We start from the raw sequence: 15640 nt of genomic DNA, 5'->3' as shown, positions 1-15640 counted from the left end.
GAGCGGGTGCTGGGCCTGTCGCTGGTCCGCCGGGTACTGGGTCTGGTTCTCCCACGGCTAGCAGTGGTGCGCCGGGTTCAGGTGTTACCGCCTCTCCCACCGCGGGTATTAACCCTTTCCCAGGCGCACTCAACTGCTACTGCGTTCCTGATCCCGCCGCCCCTACCCGCACCTCCTCCATTTCCAGCTCGTCTACCGTGACCAGCTCCTCCTCTCTTACCCGTTCCTCCTCTGTTTCCATGTCCTCCTCCACTTCCTCCTCAGCCAGAAGCAGTTCTTCGCGTCCAGCAGTTACTGGCTTCCCTGCCCCGACCGCGACCCCTGTCCAGGGCGAGATGTACCTGAACTGCTACTGTGTTCCTGCTGCTCAAACATAGTTTCTTCTTTTTGATCTCATCCTTTCTTCAGTTCTCATCTGTCAGCTTTCGCTGATGAGTTGGTTGGGCGAGAAACTTGTGTAAGCAACAGCGTTGGCGACTCGGCCGCATCAGATAAGTTGTGAGACATGCAGTTCCATGTAACTATAATTGTACCATATCATCAGAGTCAGCAGTGGAACTATAAGTTTCTCTCCTGCAGCTCAACCTACAGTTGACTCCTGCGATGCACTGTTCCCAGGCGTGTGACAGGTATCGCCCTCTGCAGCACCTTGAATAGCGGAGTCCGAGCACCAGCAAACTTTGGAAGCAGTCTCGATCCCACTGAGCGTTCCGGGGCTTGGGTGGTGTAGGGCACGTTGGGCCGTGTTGGCTAGCCCTTGAAATAGGCTGGTTTATATGCGGGAATTGGGCCTGGCATGTGCCGCGCTTGTTGCTTGCCAGGTCAGGGAATGTGCATTTGGGTAGGGAGTGTGTAGAGTCACACCTCGCACACCAATGCGATGGGGATGGCGAGCCGGGTGACCTTGATCGGTCCAGCTGCCAGGCAAAGGCTGCAGGGGAACGACTCTCTAGTGACAGGGGTAATGGTGGCGGTGTGATGAAGCAGATGCGGGATAGAACAACCGAGACGCAGCAAGCAAGGAATGGTTGAACGCGTGGCTGCAGGACCGATGCCACCTCAAGGTAATTCAGGCATGTAGGTCAGGGTTAGATGTACGCTTAGCTACCACGGAATGCCGACAATGACTTCGGCCGCATCTGTGATGGACAGGCATGCAGGCCCAGGCACCAGCGAGTCGGGTCTCCGTAGCATGTCGATCGTGCATACTGGAACGAGGGGTAGACGACGCCGGGCGGTTGCAGGCGTTGGCGTGTTGCCGCATTGGAACCAACAGTCCGTGCGTTCACTTCTGGGGCCTCTCTTGTTGTGACGGGGTCACCCGCGATCATCGAGCCAAGGTGGAATACTACTGGAACATACCCTGAGCAACTCACTCCTCTCCTACAAAAGTTCCGCCCCATCACTCATACAAGCCGATCAGGCCGGACCCAACACTGTCAAGACAGAAAAACACAATACGCCTTCGCGCAATGGCGGTCGACATCTCCGCGCTGTCACAGATGCAGATAGGCGTCTTCTTCCAGCGTAACGCTCCTGTCTCGCAGACGCAATGCAACGACAAAGCGCGTGATATGACAGGCAAGCTCGTTACCCCAACCGCTTGCCAGGGCGGAAATAGCTATACTGTCGACGCGGGCCAAGTCATCGTCCAGTTCCGAGCTCCAGATTCGCCCTTGGACATGATGTTGATGAAGAGCATCGAGCAAGCATACCCGGGCTTCACGCCACAGCACAAACACCATGATCTGTTTTATCACCTCCATGTCTACACCATGAACAACATTGGTGGCGTTTCCATGTACCTTGTCCGAGATCTCTTATACAAGAACAATTATGCGCTCCTCCAAAACACCATAGACAACTACGCACGGTCAGTCATCCTCAGCCGGCTGGCGGCTCCCTTCCTCACCCCTTTTCTTCGTTCCCGACCCTGCCCTTCCGATGTAAGCGAGTATATTTGTATCTGACCAGACCGGACAGTTTCTTCGCCTCGGCGTTTCACCACACGCCTGAGTCGATGAGCGGACCAGATCGTGGGCAGCTCCTTCAGCAATACTCCTCGCAACTCCAACGGCTGCGTAAGGGGCTCCCCCAGCGTTTTCACGCAACGCTGGACACTCTGATCCCCCAGCTGCCGACCGTCTTTGACGCGGACTGGCCACTGGTTCCCAACCATACCGACCTCCTGGAGAACAACATACACGTGGACCCCACGACGGGCAAGATAGCGGGCATCTGTGATTGGGGAGATGCAGAGGTCAGCCCCTTTGGCATGTCTCTGGGCGGGCTCGAGACGATGCTTGGGATCCGGACGATGAATGAGCACGGTTGGAGCTACTTCCCCAAGCATGCCGAGCTCCGAGAGCAGTTCTGGGCTGTGTTCTACCACTGCCTTGGGGGAGCAGTATCCGAGGCGCTGAAGCAGCGTGTCGAAGTTGCGAGGTTAACTGGCCTCTTCCTGGCCAATGGCTTCGTGCAGGACGGAGATGGCAATTTGAACCCAGCCACGGAGGAGTCCCTGGACTTGCGCTATCTCAGGGCTGTTGTCTTGGGGCTTTAAAACATGGATGTCATGGTTCCGGAAACCGCGCATAGAGACAGACGTTCCCCAAGTGCCGTGACGGCTCAGGAACTGAATACTCAACCTACGCGCTTTTGTTCCCTGCCTCACAAAATATACAAAGCCCGAAAGTCCAGAAGGCATCATCGTTGAACATGGCAGGCAATACATCCCGCGTCCAAAAATTGACCGCAAAGCCGACCGAGCAACCCTTGCCAAACCCTTTGGCCAGGAAAGTGGACAATTATCCACAGTTCCACACGGGATCAGGTTCCCCGGTACAATCTCGCAACATTGCCACCTTCCGTGGTGCCGTCCGGGCCAGAATGTGGCATCTCGGCACGCCTCTCCTGTTCTTGCATTCACGGAATCGTCCTGCAGAAAATCCTTGGCATCCGCAGCCTTTTGCTCGCTTTGGGGTCGCCGAGGGCGGAACCCACAGGGGCCTCCTGAATGGCCAACATGGCCTTGGTCGGAGGGGGATTGTGTCAATGGGGTGGAGAGAATGGCAGTTTTACAAGGGTGTGATAGAGATTGTCTTCCGAATGCCCACCCGTCCGGATTCACACGTGCGCTCCCGGCCCCTCCGCAATGTCGCCTTTCGAGCATACCAACTTTCATCCCTCTTTATGCGCAAGGCGACTTAGTGCTGTTACCTCATCGAGCTATTCCTGGTACACCCCGGATCCCAGAAAAAGTCATGGGGCATATGGCAGCGACGCAGGCGCTATTGGCAAACGCGACCAAGTTGGCTGCGAGTGGCTTCGGGCTGCTTCTGGGTATTGCTCTTTGGAGGTATCAGAAGCTACGCGGAATTCCAGGACCTTGGCTGGCGCAGTTCTCGCGGCTATGGCACGTCCGACACATTATCAAGGGCGATCAGAGCGATCAATTCATTGCTCTTCATGAGAAACATGGTAGGATGATTGCGATGTCTTGGATACACCAGCCCCGGAACTAACTCCATTTCTGTGGCCAGGCCATTTTGTGCGCATTGCTCACAATGAGATCAGCGTCAGCCATCCCGACGCCATCAAGTCTATCCTGCTGGCTCCCCTGCACAAGGTAATACCCGGACAGAACGACGAATTTGCATACATAAGCCCTCTTACTGACCAGTGGCGTGCCAAAAAAGGGCGACTGGTACTCGATAATCGCCTTCCCGGACAAGCGCTACCAGAACCCCATGTCCACCACGGACCCGAAGCTCAAGATCGCGCGGTCCAAGAACCTCGCCCCGGGCCTCACGCTCTCCAGCCTGCTGCGCAACGAGTCCGGGATCGACACCGTCGTCGCCCTCTTCAAGGCCCACCTGGACCGCCACGCGGCGAGCAACTCACCTATCAACCTCGACGACTTCTTCACCTACACGACGTTCGACATTGTCGGCGAGTCCATCTTCTCCAAGCAGTTCGGCTTCCTGCGCGAGGCGCGCGACATTGGCGGCTCGATCCGCAACTCGTTCTACCAGAACGCCTACGTCGCCGTGGTCGGGTTCTATCCTTGGTTCCACGGCCTGATCGCGAACCCCTGGATGACGGCCTCGGGACTGCTGCCGTTCGGGCACATCGTCGACACGGCCATGGGCGCCGTCAAGGACCGCGAGGCGAACCCGGACGCGCGGTTCGACGTGCTCTCGCACTGGTTCCGGGCGCTCGCGGAGCATCCAGACCGGATGAGCCTGTTCGACGTGCACTCGGCCGCGACCAACGCCGTCGCTGCGGGATCAGATACGGTCGCCACGGGCCTGCAGAGCTTCGTGTACCACATGATCCGCCACCCGCACGCATGGGCCAAGGCGCGGGAGGAGATTGACGCCGCGGGGTTGCCGGATGCGGAGGTCATCGCGTATGGGGATGCGCAGAACTTGACGTATCTGCAGGCATGTATCAAGGAGGCCTTGAGAGTGTTTAGCCCTGCGCCGATGACGTTGCCGCGTGTGGCCCCTGCTGGTGGTTTAAGCATTGGGGACAGGGTGATCCCCGAGGGCACCATTGTGTCGGTTTGTCCGTGGGTGATCCATGCCTCCACGGAGTTCTGGGGCCCGGACGCGAAGGAGTTCAAGCCTGAGCGGTGGCTGAGCGGCGATGCAGCGAGGCTGGAGAAGTATTATATGCCGGTAGGTGACATTTTCTGATAGTACTCCGTGTTGTTTGCTTTGCCGGGTCTTGGCTGGCTCGTCTTGTCTCTGCTAACCTCGAGAATCTGAAGTTTGGCCTAGGTTATGCCTCATGCCCTGGTCAAAACCTAGCCAGGATCCAATTGTCAAAGATCCTCGCCACGCTTGTCCGCGACTACGACTTTGAGCAGGTTGACAGGAATGCAGATTGGAAGTACCATACCTTCTTCGTTGTCGCGCCATATGGCTGGCCTGTACGCGTTACAAAGCGGAGTCGCGCCTAGTGTGGAGGTCACAACGGCACCAGGCTGGCTGGATGTTGGACACATGGGGGGACGACCTGCTGCAGGCGGTGTGTTGAGTCCCACGATGATTCAGCCTGATGATCGATGGAAAGAGGGTTGCTGCCGGTTAGGCATTCGCATTCTCTCCTTGCCGAATCATGCCGCGAGGCCGGTAGAAATTGTCTTGGCCGAGGTGGCCGAGCCAGGAGTTGCCTGCTTGCTCCTGAACTTTCGTTTTGCCTACAGGATTAGATAAGACCTGTCCTTGTTTCTACTTCCAGGCATTTCGTGATTTAGAGCACACAGGTGACGACCAATTCCTTACATTTTGATGTGGCCGATTCTATCAGGAGCAGCTGCGACTCGTGAAGTCACATTATTTGCAGCAGCAGCACACATTCTACCACTGGGGATCAACACACCACACCAGATTCACCCCCCTGTCGTTGACCTCCACATGTGAGCCGAGGCATGAGCCCCGACCAGGGGCCTCGCAATGCAGGGATCAACATGGCTCCAGGCGGCTGCTCGCAAATTGGCTTGTGGGCAGCCACGCCACTTCACTGGCTGCTGCGACGGTGACAGCCACTTTGCGGAGTAACCTCCCAGGCTGGACGACCTTGGCACGCGCGATCCCCGGATTTTCCCCAGCTTTTCCCTCCTCCACCCCCTCAGTTCCTCTTGACTTGCTTGTGATTAGCGCCAGCTATCACATCACCCACACACCATTTGTTCTTAGATTATCGGAACAGAGCACTCTGGTACTTGGCTGTCCTCTCATTCCAGACTTGACAAGACTTATTATCCCTCATTGCCAAATCGAGGACAAATTCGAGCACAAGCTGGTTTTCCCAATATCTCAACTTCAAGCATGGGCTCAAGCAAGAAACCCGCGCAGTCTGGCGGCGCAACGACCAAGCCGCCGCCAGCGAGCATCAAGACCACGGCAGCGCTCCCACCACCACCACCAGCACTACCAACACCAACAAACTCATCCTCATCCTCCTCCTCCAACGTCTCCCAGAAGCAGAAGCCAAGCGCATCACTCAAAAGAGCACCAAAATCAACAACTACAACAACAACAACAACAACACACAAGCTCTCCCTCGCCATGAACCTCACCCTCCTCGCCGCGCTACTCTCCGCGCCTCTCACATTCCCCGCCGCCACCACGGCCGCCCTGTCCGCCGCACGCAGCACAGACATCCCGCAGTGGCAGTCCCTTTTCACCCAGGTCCGGTCCGATCCTGCCGGTGTCGCGCGGGAAAAGTACGACGACGCGCTGGAGTGGGTCACGCAGGTGGCGACGACAAGGAGCCCGTGGGGAGGGTTGTCGGCGCAGCAGGCGCAGTGGGCCAGGGAGGAGGAGGAGGCGCTCGCGCGGAGAAAAGGGTTGGTCGATGCGCTGGCTGATGCGGTGGCGGGTGCGACGAAGAAGGGGCAGAAGCAGAAGACGAAGAAGGAGAACAATAACGAGGAGAAGAGCGGCAGCGGCAGCAGCAGCAGTAAAGAAAGGGGAAAGGAAGCGACGGAAGGAGGAGGAGTGAAATACACAAAGGCCAAGACCGGCGACAAGGAGTGGCGGCGCGAGAAGCCGGGCGGCGACGACAGCACAGAAGGAACCGACTCCCCGCTGCTGCCAAAGGATGAGGGCTCTACAACCAAACCAAAGACAGAAGCTGGCACCCTCCTCAAGCAGGAACAGAAGCGCAAAGTGGCAGACAACAAAGACCAGCCCATCGGCGACACAATCGCCGACATCCTCGCCGCGTTCCAGCAGAACAGGCCCAAGCGCGAGACCTCCGGTGTCGACATGCTCAAGGCTTCATCTGCAGCGGATGCGGAGGGAAAGGATTCTGTTTCGGACGGCCAGGCCAAGAAGAAGAAAAGCGGCGGCCTGACCAAAGAACAGCAGGACCTGGCGGAGTCGGTGGCCGGCCTGATCGGGTTCTTCGGCAAGGCGATGGCGGACAACAGCGCCAAGTCCGAGGCCGCTTCCACTGGTGATGTCGTCGTTGAAGCCGAGGAGGTCATCGTCACCGCCGCTGAAACTACCGAGACCGGTGTAGATGAGCAGGACGGTCGCGAGGTTTCAGGGATCATCGTAGAGGAGAAGCGCGAGGTCAAGATCAAGCCCGACACAGAAGCAGGAGTTAAGCTCAACGACAAGCCCAAGTCACCCTCATCGTCTGGCGCCGGAGCCGCAGAGGCAGTCGGCGACCTCCTCGGCCTCCTGGGCAAGCTCAACTCGGGCGCGCTTGCCAAAAAGCCGTCTTCGGAAGCATCCTCCTCTTCTTCTTCTTCCTCGTCCTCCTCGTCCTCCTCGTCCTCCAGATCTAACCCCGTCGGTGGGAACGGCGCAGGCGCAGCAGGGGCGGCAGACCTGCTCGGCCTCCTTGGAAAACTCGGCGCTGCGGCCGGTGGCAGCGGCAATGCTGGTGGGGCCAACAAGAAAGGCTCCGGGCCTAGTCTCGACCTTGCTGGCCTCCTAGGCGCGCTGGGCTCGGTCGCAGGAGGGAGCACCGCCGGCGGGACGCCCAAAAAGGGCTCTGCCGCTGGCGGTGGTGGTCTCGACCTGGTCAGCATCCTTGGGGCACTGGCTGGCAGCACCAGTAACAACGGAGGCCGCGCAGGAGCTGGAGCAGGTGCAGTTGCAGGGGAAGGCACACCGATGCCAGCGGGCCTAGACATCAACAGCGCGTTCAAGATGCTCAAGGTGATGAACGCGTTCCAGGGGCTCAGCAAGACCCTGACAGACGACAGCAGCAGCAGCCAGGCTGGTGCTGGCGCTGCTGATGGCGACGGCGCGCCGCGCAAGGCTTCGGCGGCGGGCGTTGGAGGAGGAGGTGGCGGGGAAGCAGCCGACTTGCTGGGCGCGGGACTCGAGGCGCTGTCGTTCTTTGGCAAGGTCATGGCAAACATGCCCCAGCAACCGGTTGCGGCGGGTGCGGACAAGCAGGCACCAGCTGTGGTCGCAGCAGCAGTGGCAGATGGAGAGGCAGGTGGCGATGCTTGAGGAAAAGGCTTAGGAACCAACTCTTTATTCACACAGGTTTTGTCTTATTCCAAACAGTTTTATATGTAGGACACCGGCATTGCACCGACGATAATAATTGACAACTTTATGCTCAATATGCAATGCAATGTATGACACCTGCCAACAACGTCTAGTGACGAGATGACTTCGAGCAACCAAGAGAACTACACAAAAGACAGCTACAGGGGCAGACATACGCCCGCGCTTTACATCCCGATCACCCGCATAGCGCCGTATCCAAGAGTGACAACGACAGCCAGCGTGAGCACACTAGCAGGCACGCCACGACTAATGAAGTGCTTGACCTGGAGGTAGCGCTGGCCCGTCGAGTCCTCCTTCATAATGGCCGTCATGTTGGGGAAGCCACTGGTGGGCAGACCCATCGCGGCGCTGCACATGAGGGTGGCGGCCATGATGAGCAGGTTCGGGTGTGGCTCGTCCATGTTGCGACCAATGTCGGCAACCAGGGGGAGGATGATGAGGGCGGCCACAGTGTGGCTGATGAAAGTGGCAACGACCAGGGTCAGACCCGAAAAGATGAGCAGCACGCCGTAGAGATCCATGCCGTCCACTTCCTTGGAGATCTCCTCGGCAATAGTGTGCAGCAGCCCGGACGATTTGACAGCCTTGCCTAGGGACAAGCCACCAGCCGCGAGGATGATGATTGTCCAGGGGAAGTTGTTGAAGTCCTCCTTGGTGAGGATGCCAATACCAAAGAAGATGACGATGGGCAGGATGGCAATCACGCCCATGTCGCCAAAGGTGGACTCGAGCTGGTGGCTTGCACACCAGAGTGCAATCGTGCTGATGCAGACAATCGACACAAACCATTGCACACCAGTAAAGCGCTCTCGAACAGTTCGGATCGGGACAATAGTTGTGCCTTTGCCGGGCTGGAAGGTGAGGAGGAGGAGCACCCAGATCAGTACGAGGGAGACAATGCCCACGGGGATGACGATGAAAAACCATTCGCCCCAGGTCGGCGGGGGCTCCATGATGCCCAAGGCAACGACGTTCTGGGGGGAAGCGATTGGAGAAAGCATGCCTCCGACGTTAGACGCAAGCGCGATGCCCATGATGACAGCTTTCGACATGTTGGAACCCGTGGGAAGGTTGCGGAGCATGGGCTAAAAAGTGTCAGTCTGAGTGCTCGCTTGCTTGAACTGGACAGCTGACTTACCTCAATGATTGAGAAGCACAGCACAGGAGCAGCGACATTGCTGACAAGCATACTGGCGAAAGCAGCAACAAACATGTTGGCGATGATGACGGTGCTTGGGCGAGTGCCGGCCTTGCTCAGGACAAAAGTGGCAATTCTCTTGTCAATGGTGCACTTGGAAAGGGCCGCAGCGACCGAGAAACCACCAAGCAGCAGCATAATGACTGGAGTCCACATCGCCGCGAACACGTAGGCCGTGGCTTCCTTTGAGTTGAGCCGCTTGTAGGGCTTATCGTCCGCCCGCACGACGTTGAGCAGGACACACAAAAAGGGAATCAACAGAGAAGTAACGAAGAGTGGTATCGCCTGATTTCAAGAGTTAGCAAAACGGACTTTAGCACACAGATTCGGCAAAACAAACCTCGGTAGCCCACAGCAGGCTCACAAACACGAGCATGGCCAGGCAATTCTGCTGCTCTGGCTTCTCCATGATGGGAGCCAACAGTAGGGCAACGAAAATGGCGATGATGCCGATCAGAGTGAATGTGGTGGTGCCGAACAGCCATGTAGGGCACGTGAGCCGACCGACAGGCGTTTCGATCTCCCTCATGGGCGTCTTGGGGGCCTCATCTCCCTGCAGCCTCAGCTTGGAACCGTCTACCCGCCCGCCAAGTAGAGCAGATCCGAGTGTGGCTGCCTCGGCACGTCGCTCAATACCAATCAGATCGCGCCAGACCGTGTTGCGTTCCCAGACGACGTGCTCCCGGAGATGGGAGCGGAGATCTTTCTTGGCGGCCTGGACGTCGCCCTGCGTCACATATTCCGCGTAGGCGTCCACCATCTGTTGGATGCGGTCGTCCAGCTCAGGAATGCGGTCATCCAGGAAGGGGTATGCCGATTGGACGTGGTTGGCGATGTACTTAGCCCGCAGCTCCCTGTCAACAATCTTGTCAAACTTCTTGAGCACCTTGCTGAAGCCTGTCTTGTTGAGCTGGATGTACGATTTGAGCTCGCACAGCTGGACGTAGAGGCTGATGATGCGCTTCTTGAGCATGATGGTGTCTGAGTAGAGCTGCGCCGTCTCTGCGTAATCGTCAAAGGTGGTACTGTAGCGTCGCGACTTAGTGTTCTCCGTCATCGAGGCGGTCAGGTCGGTCGAGTTGAGCATGAGGTTAGGCACGGTGCGACGCCGGGCCATGCCGCCAGCACTGCCACTGATTGAGCGGCGCTTCTTGGTGAGGGCCGCCGTCTCGTCAGCGTCCTCGTCGTCCTCGTCGCTGTCCTCGATGCCGTCCTCGGTAGACCGCACGCTGGGGCCGCTGTGGGAGCTGCGCGGCCCGCGGTGATGGCCGATCTGCTCGCTCGTGGTGTGGTGCATAGGTGGCCGCCCGGCGGCGAACGCGTCGCCATCTTCGTCACTAGCAACATTCTCGATGTCGCGAAGTAGCTCGTCGACCTCGTCAAAGAGCTCCTTCTCCTTGACGGTGTAGAAGGACGAGATTTTCTCGAGCTCGACGTCTAGGGCGCGGCTGAAGACGGTTTCGGGGTCCTCATTGGTGAGGAGGGGGCGGGTCTCGACGTCGGAGGGCCCGGACTGGTGGACGGACTTTTCGAGGTGGTAGATGAGCTTCTTGAGGTTGCTGTAGGCAATGTAGTGACTGCTCCAGTCGGGCACCGCATTGAACTGGATGCTGTGGGAGAACTTCATCTCGTCCTGCTCGTCGAGCCAGCGCCGTTTCGTGTCCCTTTTGTCCTGGATGCGTCTGTCGCGGGCGGCACGGCCAATGTCGTCGAGCTCGTAGGAGGCGGCGTCGGCGGTGGTTGTCCCCCCTCTAACCGGAGGCGTGGGTGCTTGGAGGGCGCTCTTGGGTGGGAAGGCAGCGCGATCAGAGGAGGGCGCGGCGAGAGGCGATTGGGACGATATGGTGGCGGCGTCGAGGGGAGGGGGCCGCAATGGATGCGCAGCTGGATACCGCAGACGACGACTTTTCTGGCGTGGAATGTGTGGGAAAGCAAGGCGTGCGTGCGATGTGGAAGCGGCGGGTCTCCACTGGGGGCGCCGGTGCCTGTCTGTCGCAGACACGGAGGAGGCTCACGGCCTGGAAGGTGCCCCGTGGTCGGTGACGTGATGAGCGTAGCGTGACGCCAAACCAGGACCCACCGCTGCCCCCATGTGCGCGGCGCTTGTCCAGGGTAAGTGCCTCGAGGCTGGCACCCCCAACCACTGCCTGCCGCCCTTACCAACGACAATAAGCGACAAGAGCCTTCGCTATTACCGCTTCCGAGTTGCCTCCGTCCAAAATGTAGATGGAAATGTTGCTGGCGCGTCGGGACTGGGGTCGAACAGCTTGATACTTCGCCCCAAACTTGCTGCAGCTTTGCTGGCCCGACCATCTTTCACTCCTTTCTCTACCAACAACTCCAGCACTACGACAGCAACACCGGCAACAACTTGCAAGTGGCTTCGCGAGAAAAATGTCGGACAAGCCAACCTCGCTGGACTCTAAGCCTTCCAACTCCGACATCGCCGGTTACCCTGCTTGTGAGCTCTCAGACACCTTACGCGAAGAAGCAAATCTACTGACTGACAGAATCGATGGCAAACTCCAGCTAAGGACAAGGCATCAATCCACGCGCAGCCCGCAGCAGACGCGAAAACCGTGCGACAACGTCTCCGGACCTGGTGGGCCTTGTTTCGTATCATGCTCTTCGTCCTCGTGTGCCTGAGGCATGCATCCAAGGTCTACGCGCGGGTTGGGTCGTGGAGCGAGGGAATGGTCAAGGACAAAGTGGCCATGGCAGGTGCTCCGCTCGCGCTGGTGTATGCGACTCTCATGCTGCTTAAACAGTATGGGTACATAGAATTCGAGCTCATGTAAAGTAATCAGAAACCAAGCCGCTAGCTCCACGGTTCAAGATCCTCTCCAATAATTGGGAGGGTACGAAGGATGAGAACCAAACCCTTGTCAATCTGCGGAACCGGAGCGGTTGTGCCTGCATCGAAGCGACCAAACGTGACTGCCAGCTGCTCTTTACACCGTGCATCACTTTCAAAGGAACTGAAATGAAAAAAGCCTGCGATGAGCCACTGTGAGGGTATAGGCGCGCCACAAATGATGATTGGAAACTGGCCTCAGCTGTGCATTTGAACCAGTCGCACAAATTCGAACTACTCTGACATACCTCGTGACTCGTCTGATTTCTCTTCATCACTATAGGTCAAAAATGGTAGTGATCATCCATGTATAATAGCGAACTAGTAGTAGAAAGGCCGCTAAAACATTTTCTTGAGATCAAGGGCCTATGTATAGACTAGATCTACCCCCTTATCTGGCTGAATGGTCTTCACCGTAAATATGCCCCTTGCATGGCTATACTTACCTAGTGGTTACGTGCTCGGGTCACTAGACCAGATGGCAGAACGAGAAGAAGTTCAATGGCAGAACAATTCGGGCCTGGTTTTTCAGTTGGAGCTCTCGCATCCAAGCGTTTATTCTTCGCCGTACCAGAATCGGGGGGAGTGCAGCTGTTGGCTCTCTTTTTTTATTTACAAAGAACTGGAAGGTGTTCGACAACTTTTGTCGAACTGTTCGCAGACCGGCGAGACCGTGAAGCGCGTCCCACTTTCCGTCAGGGGTACTGAAAATCGACCTTCCCCTGGTCAGGCTGTCGCACTGATCCTAAACGTTTCTTGGTGTGGGCCATCACCCGGCAACCTGTCTTGGCTGCTGCCTTGAGGTCCTGTCAGGAGTTGAGACTATCACTCAGGACCAGTTTGCGAGCACCCGCCATCCACGATCTCTCCGCAACTGGTCTCACCGATGATGCTGGACACGGCTGGCCGAAAGAGCTTCATTGCAACTCTGCCTCCAGAGCTCATGCTTCAAATCACCCACTTCCTAACCGTGCGCGACCTGGCAGCCTTGACACAGACATGTCAGCCTCTTCATCCGATCGCGACCAGTGCTTTGTACAAGAAGGCTGCCCACATTCACCCGACGCTCTTGGTCTGGGCTGTGGAATGTGGAAGACGAAACACGGTCCAGATGCTCCTGGCAGCGGGCGCAGAGTACCTCGCCATACGCACTAGATGCCAGCGTGATCTTGTAGGCGAAGAAGTAAGCTACAAGCGGGGAGCTACCAGACTGCCAGACATGCAGTTGCTACGCAAGTATTACAGCGAGCCCATTGAGGGTGAGTCCTTCGATAACTCGGCCACGCCATGGTTCAGTCATTCTCTCAGCTGGCTTTTGTCGCCGATGCACCTTGCCGCGTTCAAAGGACATGTCTGCATAGTAGAGATGCTGCTGGACCATGGTGCGAATGTCGACACACTTGCGCCAGACTTCTGCCACTCACACCGCTCCAGGCACAAATTGCTGCAAAGGCCGCCGGACGACGATGACCACATCCGCTCTTGGTCGGGGGCACCAGGCGGCTGGGCGGAACCCGCACTGAGGACGGCGATATGTGCTGGCCAGGATGACGTGCCACGTCTGTTGATCGCCAGAGGGGCGTCTTTGAACTTTCCGGGCAAGATGGATGGCAGTGGAGGAGAGCACGCTCTTCACACGGCGGCGATCCATGGCCGTGTGGCTCTCATCAAGTGGCTGTGCCTCGAGAGCTCGCATGCGACCACCATCGACATCAACGTCAGGGACTACCATGGCCTGACTCCGCTGTTCCACGCGGTCCGCAGCCCGAGCGGGGACGAGGTCAGGCCATGCCTCTTGGCAATGGGCGCAGACGTCGACGTACCTGGCGGCCCATGGAACTGCACGCCTCTCCAGTTCGCCTGCTGGAATCAGTGGTGGGACAAGGCTGCCGAACTGCTCCACGCCGGGGCTGACCCGGATGCATTGTGCACGCCAAACGGCGGCCACACACGCGACACCCCTCCTATGCGTGCAATAGACATAGTCTGCGTCGACACTTCTCACAATCCCAGGTCCCAACCACAACAGGGGGCTTCAGCAAAAGGTCGTATCGAAATCCTCAAAGCCCTCTTGAGGATAGGAGCCAGCACCGAGCGATGCCCTGGACCACGCCTGTCCCCCATGGCCATCGCCGCGTGGTTCCCCAATCCAGACGCGGCCACTTCGCTGTTGGACACATTCCACAACGCATCAGTGCAACTCGACGAAGCGGACACGGCCTGGATCATGAACACCATCCTCTCACCCTCACCAAGCCCTCCCGCTTATACACTGGCACAGGGATGCATCCCCCGCATGGTCAACGACAGCAACCCCGTGCCAGTAGTCGAATGGCTGCTCACGCACAGCAGCGGCACCGGCGCCCAGCTGCCACCACTGATCGACGGCAGTGGCGGTGCTTCTGCTGCTGCTGCTGCTGCTGCTGCTGCTGCTGGGAAACAGGCAGACAACCCAGGCCGGTTCTCCATTTCCTCCGTCGTCACCAGCTTCGCCGCGCTCCGCGACGCGTGCTGGGCGCCGGACTTGCTTGCGCTGTACATCACGCACGGCGGACTGGACGCGAGTCTGGCCGCCCCGTCCGGAACGACGCTGCTGCACGCGTTCCTGCGTGGCGGCCATGCCCAATTCGCCCACGTGCTGCTCAAGTACGGTGCTGTCCTACCTTGTGTCCTGGACATACTGGAGGATTTTCAGAAAGTACTGCCACCCCTGGAGGAGTGGGAGCGGGACCACCACGGAGATGACGGCAGCAGCAGCAGCAGGAGCCCCAGCAGTGATGCAAACAACGTCCCTAGAGTATTTGGATTCGGGGGGCGTGGAGGACAGGCCCGGCGTCGGCGGCTTGCAGAGATGCAGAAGTTGGTCGCGCGGCTGGAACGTGTTGTCGTGTTGCTCGCGAGCCGGTCGGAAGTGGTAATCCCGGGGACGCGAGAGGTTTGGGTCGCCCTGGGCTGTGGCGAGGAAGCTGCCAGGATTATCGTAGAGGTATTACGTGGAGTCAGAGAGGGTGGAGATATGTCGCCGTCGAGAAAGGCCGAGTTGCGCGAGTTCATGTATCTGCTGAGGGTTGAGCTGGATTCGGCTCCGCTCTGAGGTAAGACTGATCGCTGGTGAGGCTTCCACAGCACTGGAAAGCCCTCTCCGAATATGTTTGGGCCAATAGAAGGCAAGTTGTTATGGTAAGTACTGCTGCTATCGTGTCCCTGCTCCCCGCCAGCCATGATGCAACAACATCAGAGTCAAGCTGTTTTGCAGGTGGACGATGAAGCAAACCTGGCTCAGCAAGTTCTAATCCCCAGTATTTGCGCTGCCACTAGCCTTACGAGATCATGCCGACTCAGTGTGACAGGTTTCACCATAATGGGTCAAGGTAAAGTACGGGAAGCCTCACACAAAGCCCATGTACAAGGGCAGGCATTGCTTTCGCAAGCCCCCTTCTCTAACACTGTGAAACCCCCCTTCCAACTCGTGCATTTCAAGGGCCGCGGTGAACCCGCGAACTAAGTCTATCAACATACTAGGTACTTGAGAAAGATTCTGCC

At 57.9% G+C, this 15640-nt stretch overlaps 5 protein-coding genes across 5 annotated transcripts; 4 read left to right on the top strand and 1 right to left on the bottom strand.

Annotated features, from left to right (window-relative positions):
• Positions 1–1472: 1472 nt before the first annotated feature.
• Positions 1473–2563, top strand: B0I36DRAFT_367765 (uncharacterized protein; the record flags this gene model as incomplete). Its single annotated transcript, XM_046159520.1, has 2 exons — positions 1473–1873; positions 1984–2563. The coding sequence occupies 2 exons, from the start codon at positions 1473–1475 to the stop codon at positions 2561–2563; spliced, it is 981 nt and encodes a 326-aa protein (XP_046007551.1).
• A 918-nt stretch (positions 2564–3481) lies between these two features.
• B0I36DRAFT_31529 (cytochrome P450) lies at positions 3482–5326 on the top strand. The gene is made up of 2 exons (XM_046152865.1): positions 3482–4682; positions 4775–5326. Exons 1-2 carry the CDS (start codon positions 3750–3752, stop codon positions 4964–4966), a joined length of 1125 nt encoding a protein of 374 aa, XP_046007550.1. The 5' UTR covers positions 3482–3749; the 3' UTR covers positions 4967–5326.
• A 591-nt stretch (positions 5327–5917) lies between these two features.
• Positions 5918–7997, top strand: B0I36DRAFT_334305 (uncharacterized protein). Its single transcript, XM_046155333.1, has one exon. It carries the CDS (start codon positions 6078–6080, stop codon positions 7980–7982), a length of 1905 nt encoding a protein of 634 aa, XP_046007549.1. The 5' UTR covers positions 5918–6077; the 3' UTR covers positions 7983–7997.
• Positions 7998–11211, bottom strand: B0I36DRAFT_334304 (SPX domain-containing protein). The gene is made up of 3 exons (XM_046155332.1): positions 9584–11211; positions 9184–9528; positions 7998–9130 (listed from the first exon to the last, which is right to left on the bottom strand). The coding sequence occupies exons 1-3, from the start codon at positions 10868–10870 to the stop codon at positions 8210–8212; spliced, it is 2553 nt and encodes an 850-aa protein (XP_046007548.1). The 5' UTR covers positions 10871–11211; the 3' UTR covers positions 7998–8209.
• A 1772-nt stretch (positions 11212–12983) lies between these two features.
• On the top strand, positions 12984–15191 carry B0I36DRAFT_354013 (ankyrin repeat-containing domain protein; the record flags this gene model as incomplete). The annotated part of the gene is made up of 1 exon (XM_046157260.1): positions 12984–15191. The coding sequence occupies one exon, from the start codon at positions 12984–12986 to the stop codon at positions 15189–15191; it is 2208 nt and encodes a 735-aa protein (XP_046007547.1).
• Positions 15192–15640: the final 449 nt, after the last annotated feature.

This window comes from Microdochium trichocladiopsis (assembly GCF_020744255.1).
Source record: "Microdochium trichocladiopsis strain MPI-CAGE-CH-0230 chromosome Unknown B0I36scaffold_10, whole genome shotgun sequence".
Classification (NCBI taxonomy): domain Eukaryota; kingdom Fungi; phylum Ascomycota; class Sordariomycetes; order Xylariales; family Microdochiaceae; genus Microdochium; species Microdochium trichocladiopsis.
This window is presented reverse-complemented; position numbering and strand designations above follow the sequence as displayed.

What these genes read in the sequence shown, in the direction of transcription:
- B0I36DRAFT_334304 (XM_046155332.1), bottom strand. Translation starts at nt 10,870, where the DNA reads ATGAAGTTCTCCCACAGCATCCAGTTCAATGCGGTGCCCGACTGGAGC. An exon ending in GCCTGCTGTGGGCTACCGAG is followed by an intron (nt 9,529 to 9,583) that starts GTTTGTTTTGCC and finishes TCTTGAAATCAG; the next exon opens with GCGATACCACTCTTCGTTAC. An exon ending in TGTGCTTCTCAATCATTGAG is followed by an intron (nt 9,131 to 9,183) that starts GTAAGTCAGCTG and finishes GACACTTTTTAG; the next exon opens with CCCATGCTCCGCAACCTTCC.
- B0I36DRAFT_334305 (XM_046155333.1), top strand. Translation starts at nt 6,078, where the DNA reads ATGAACCTCACCCTCCTCGCCGCGCTACTCTCCGCGCCTCTCACATTC.
- B0I36DRAFT_31529 (XM_046152865.1), top strand. Translation starts at nt 3,750, where the DNA reads ATGTCCACCACGGACCCGAAGCTCAAGATCGCGCGGTCCAAGAACCTC. An exon ending in TGGAGAAGTATTATATGCCG is followed by an intron (nt 4,683 to 4,774) that starts GTAGGTGACATT and finishes GAGAATCTGAAG; the next exon opens with TTTGGCCTAGGTTATGCCTC.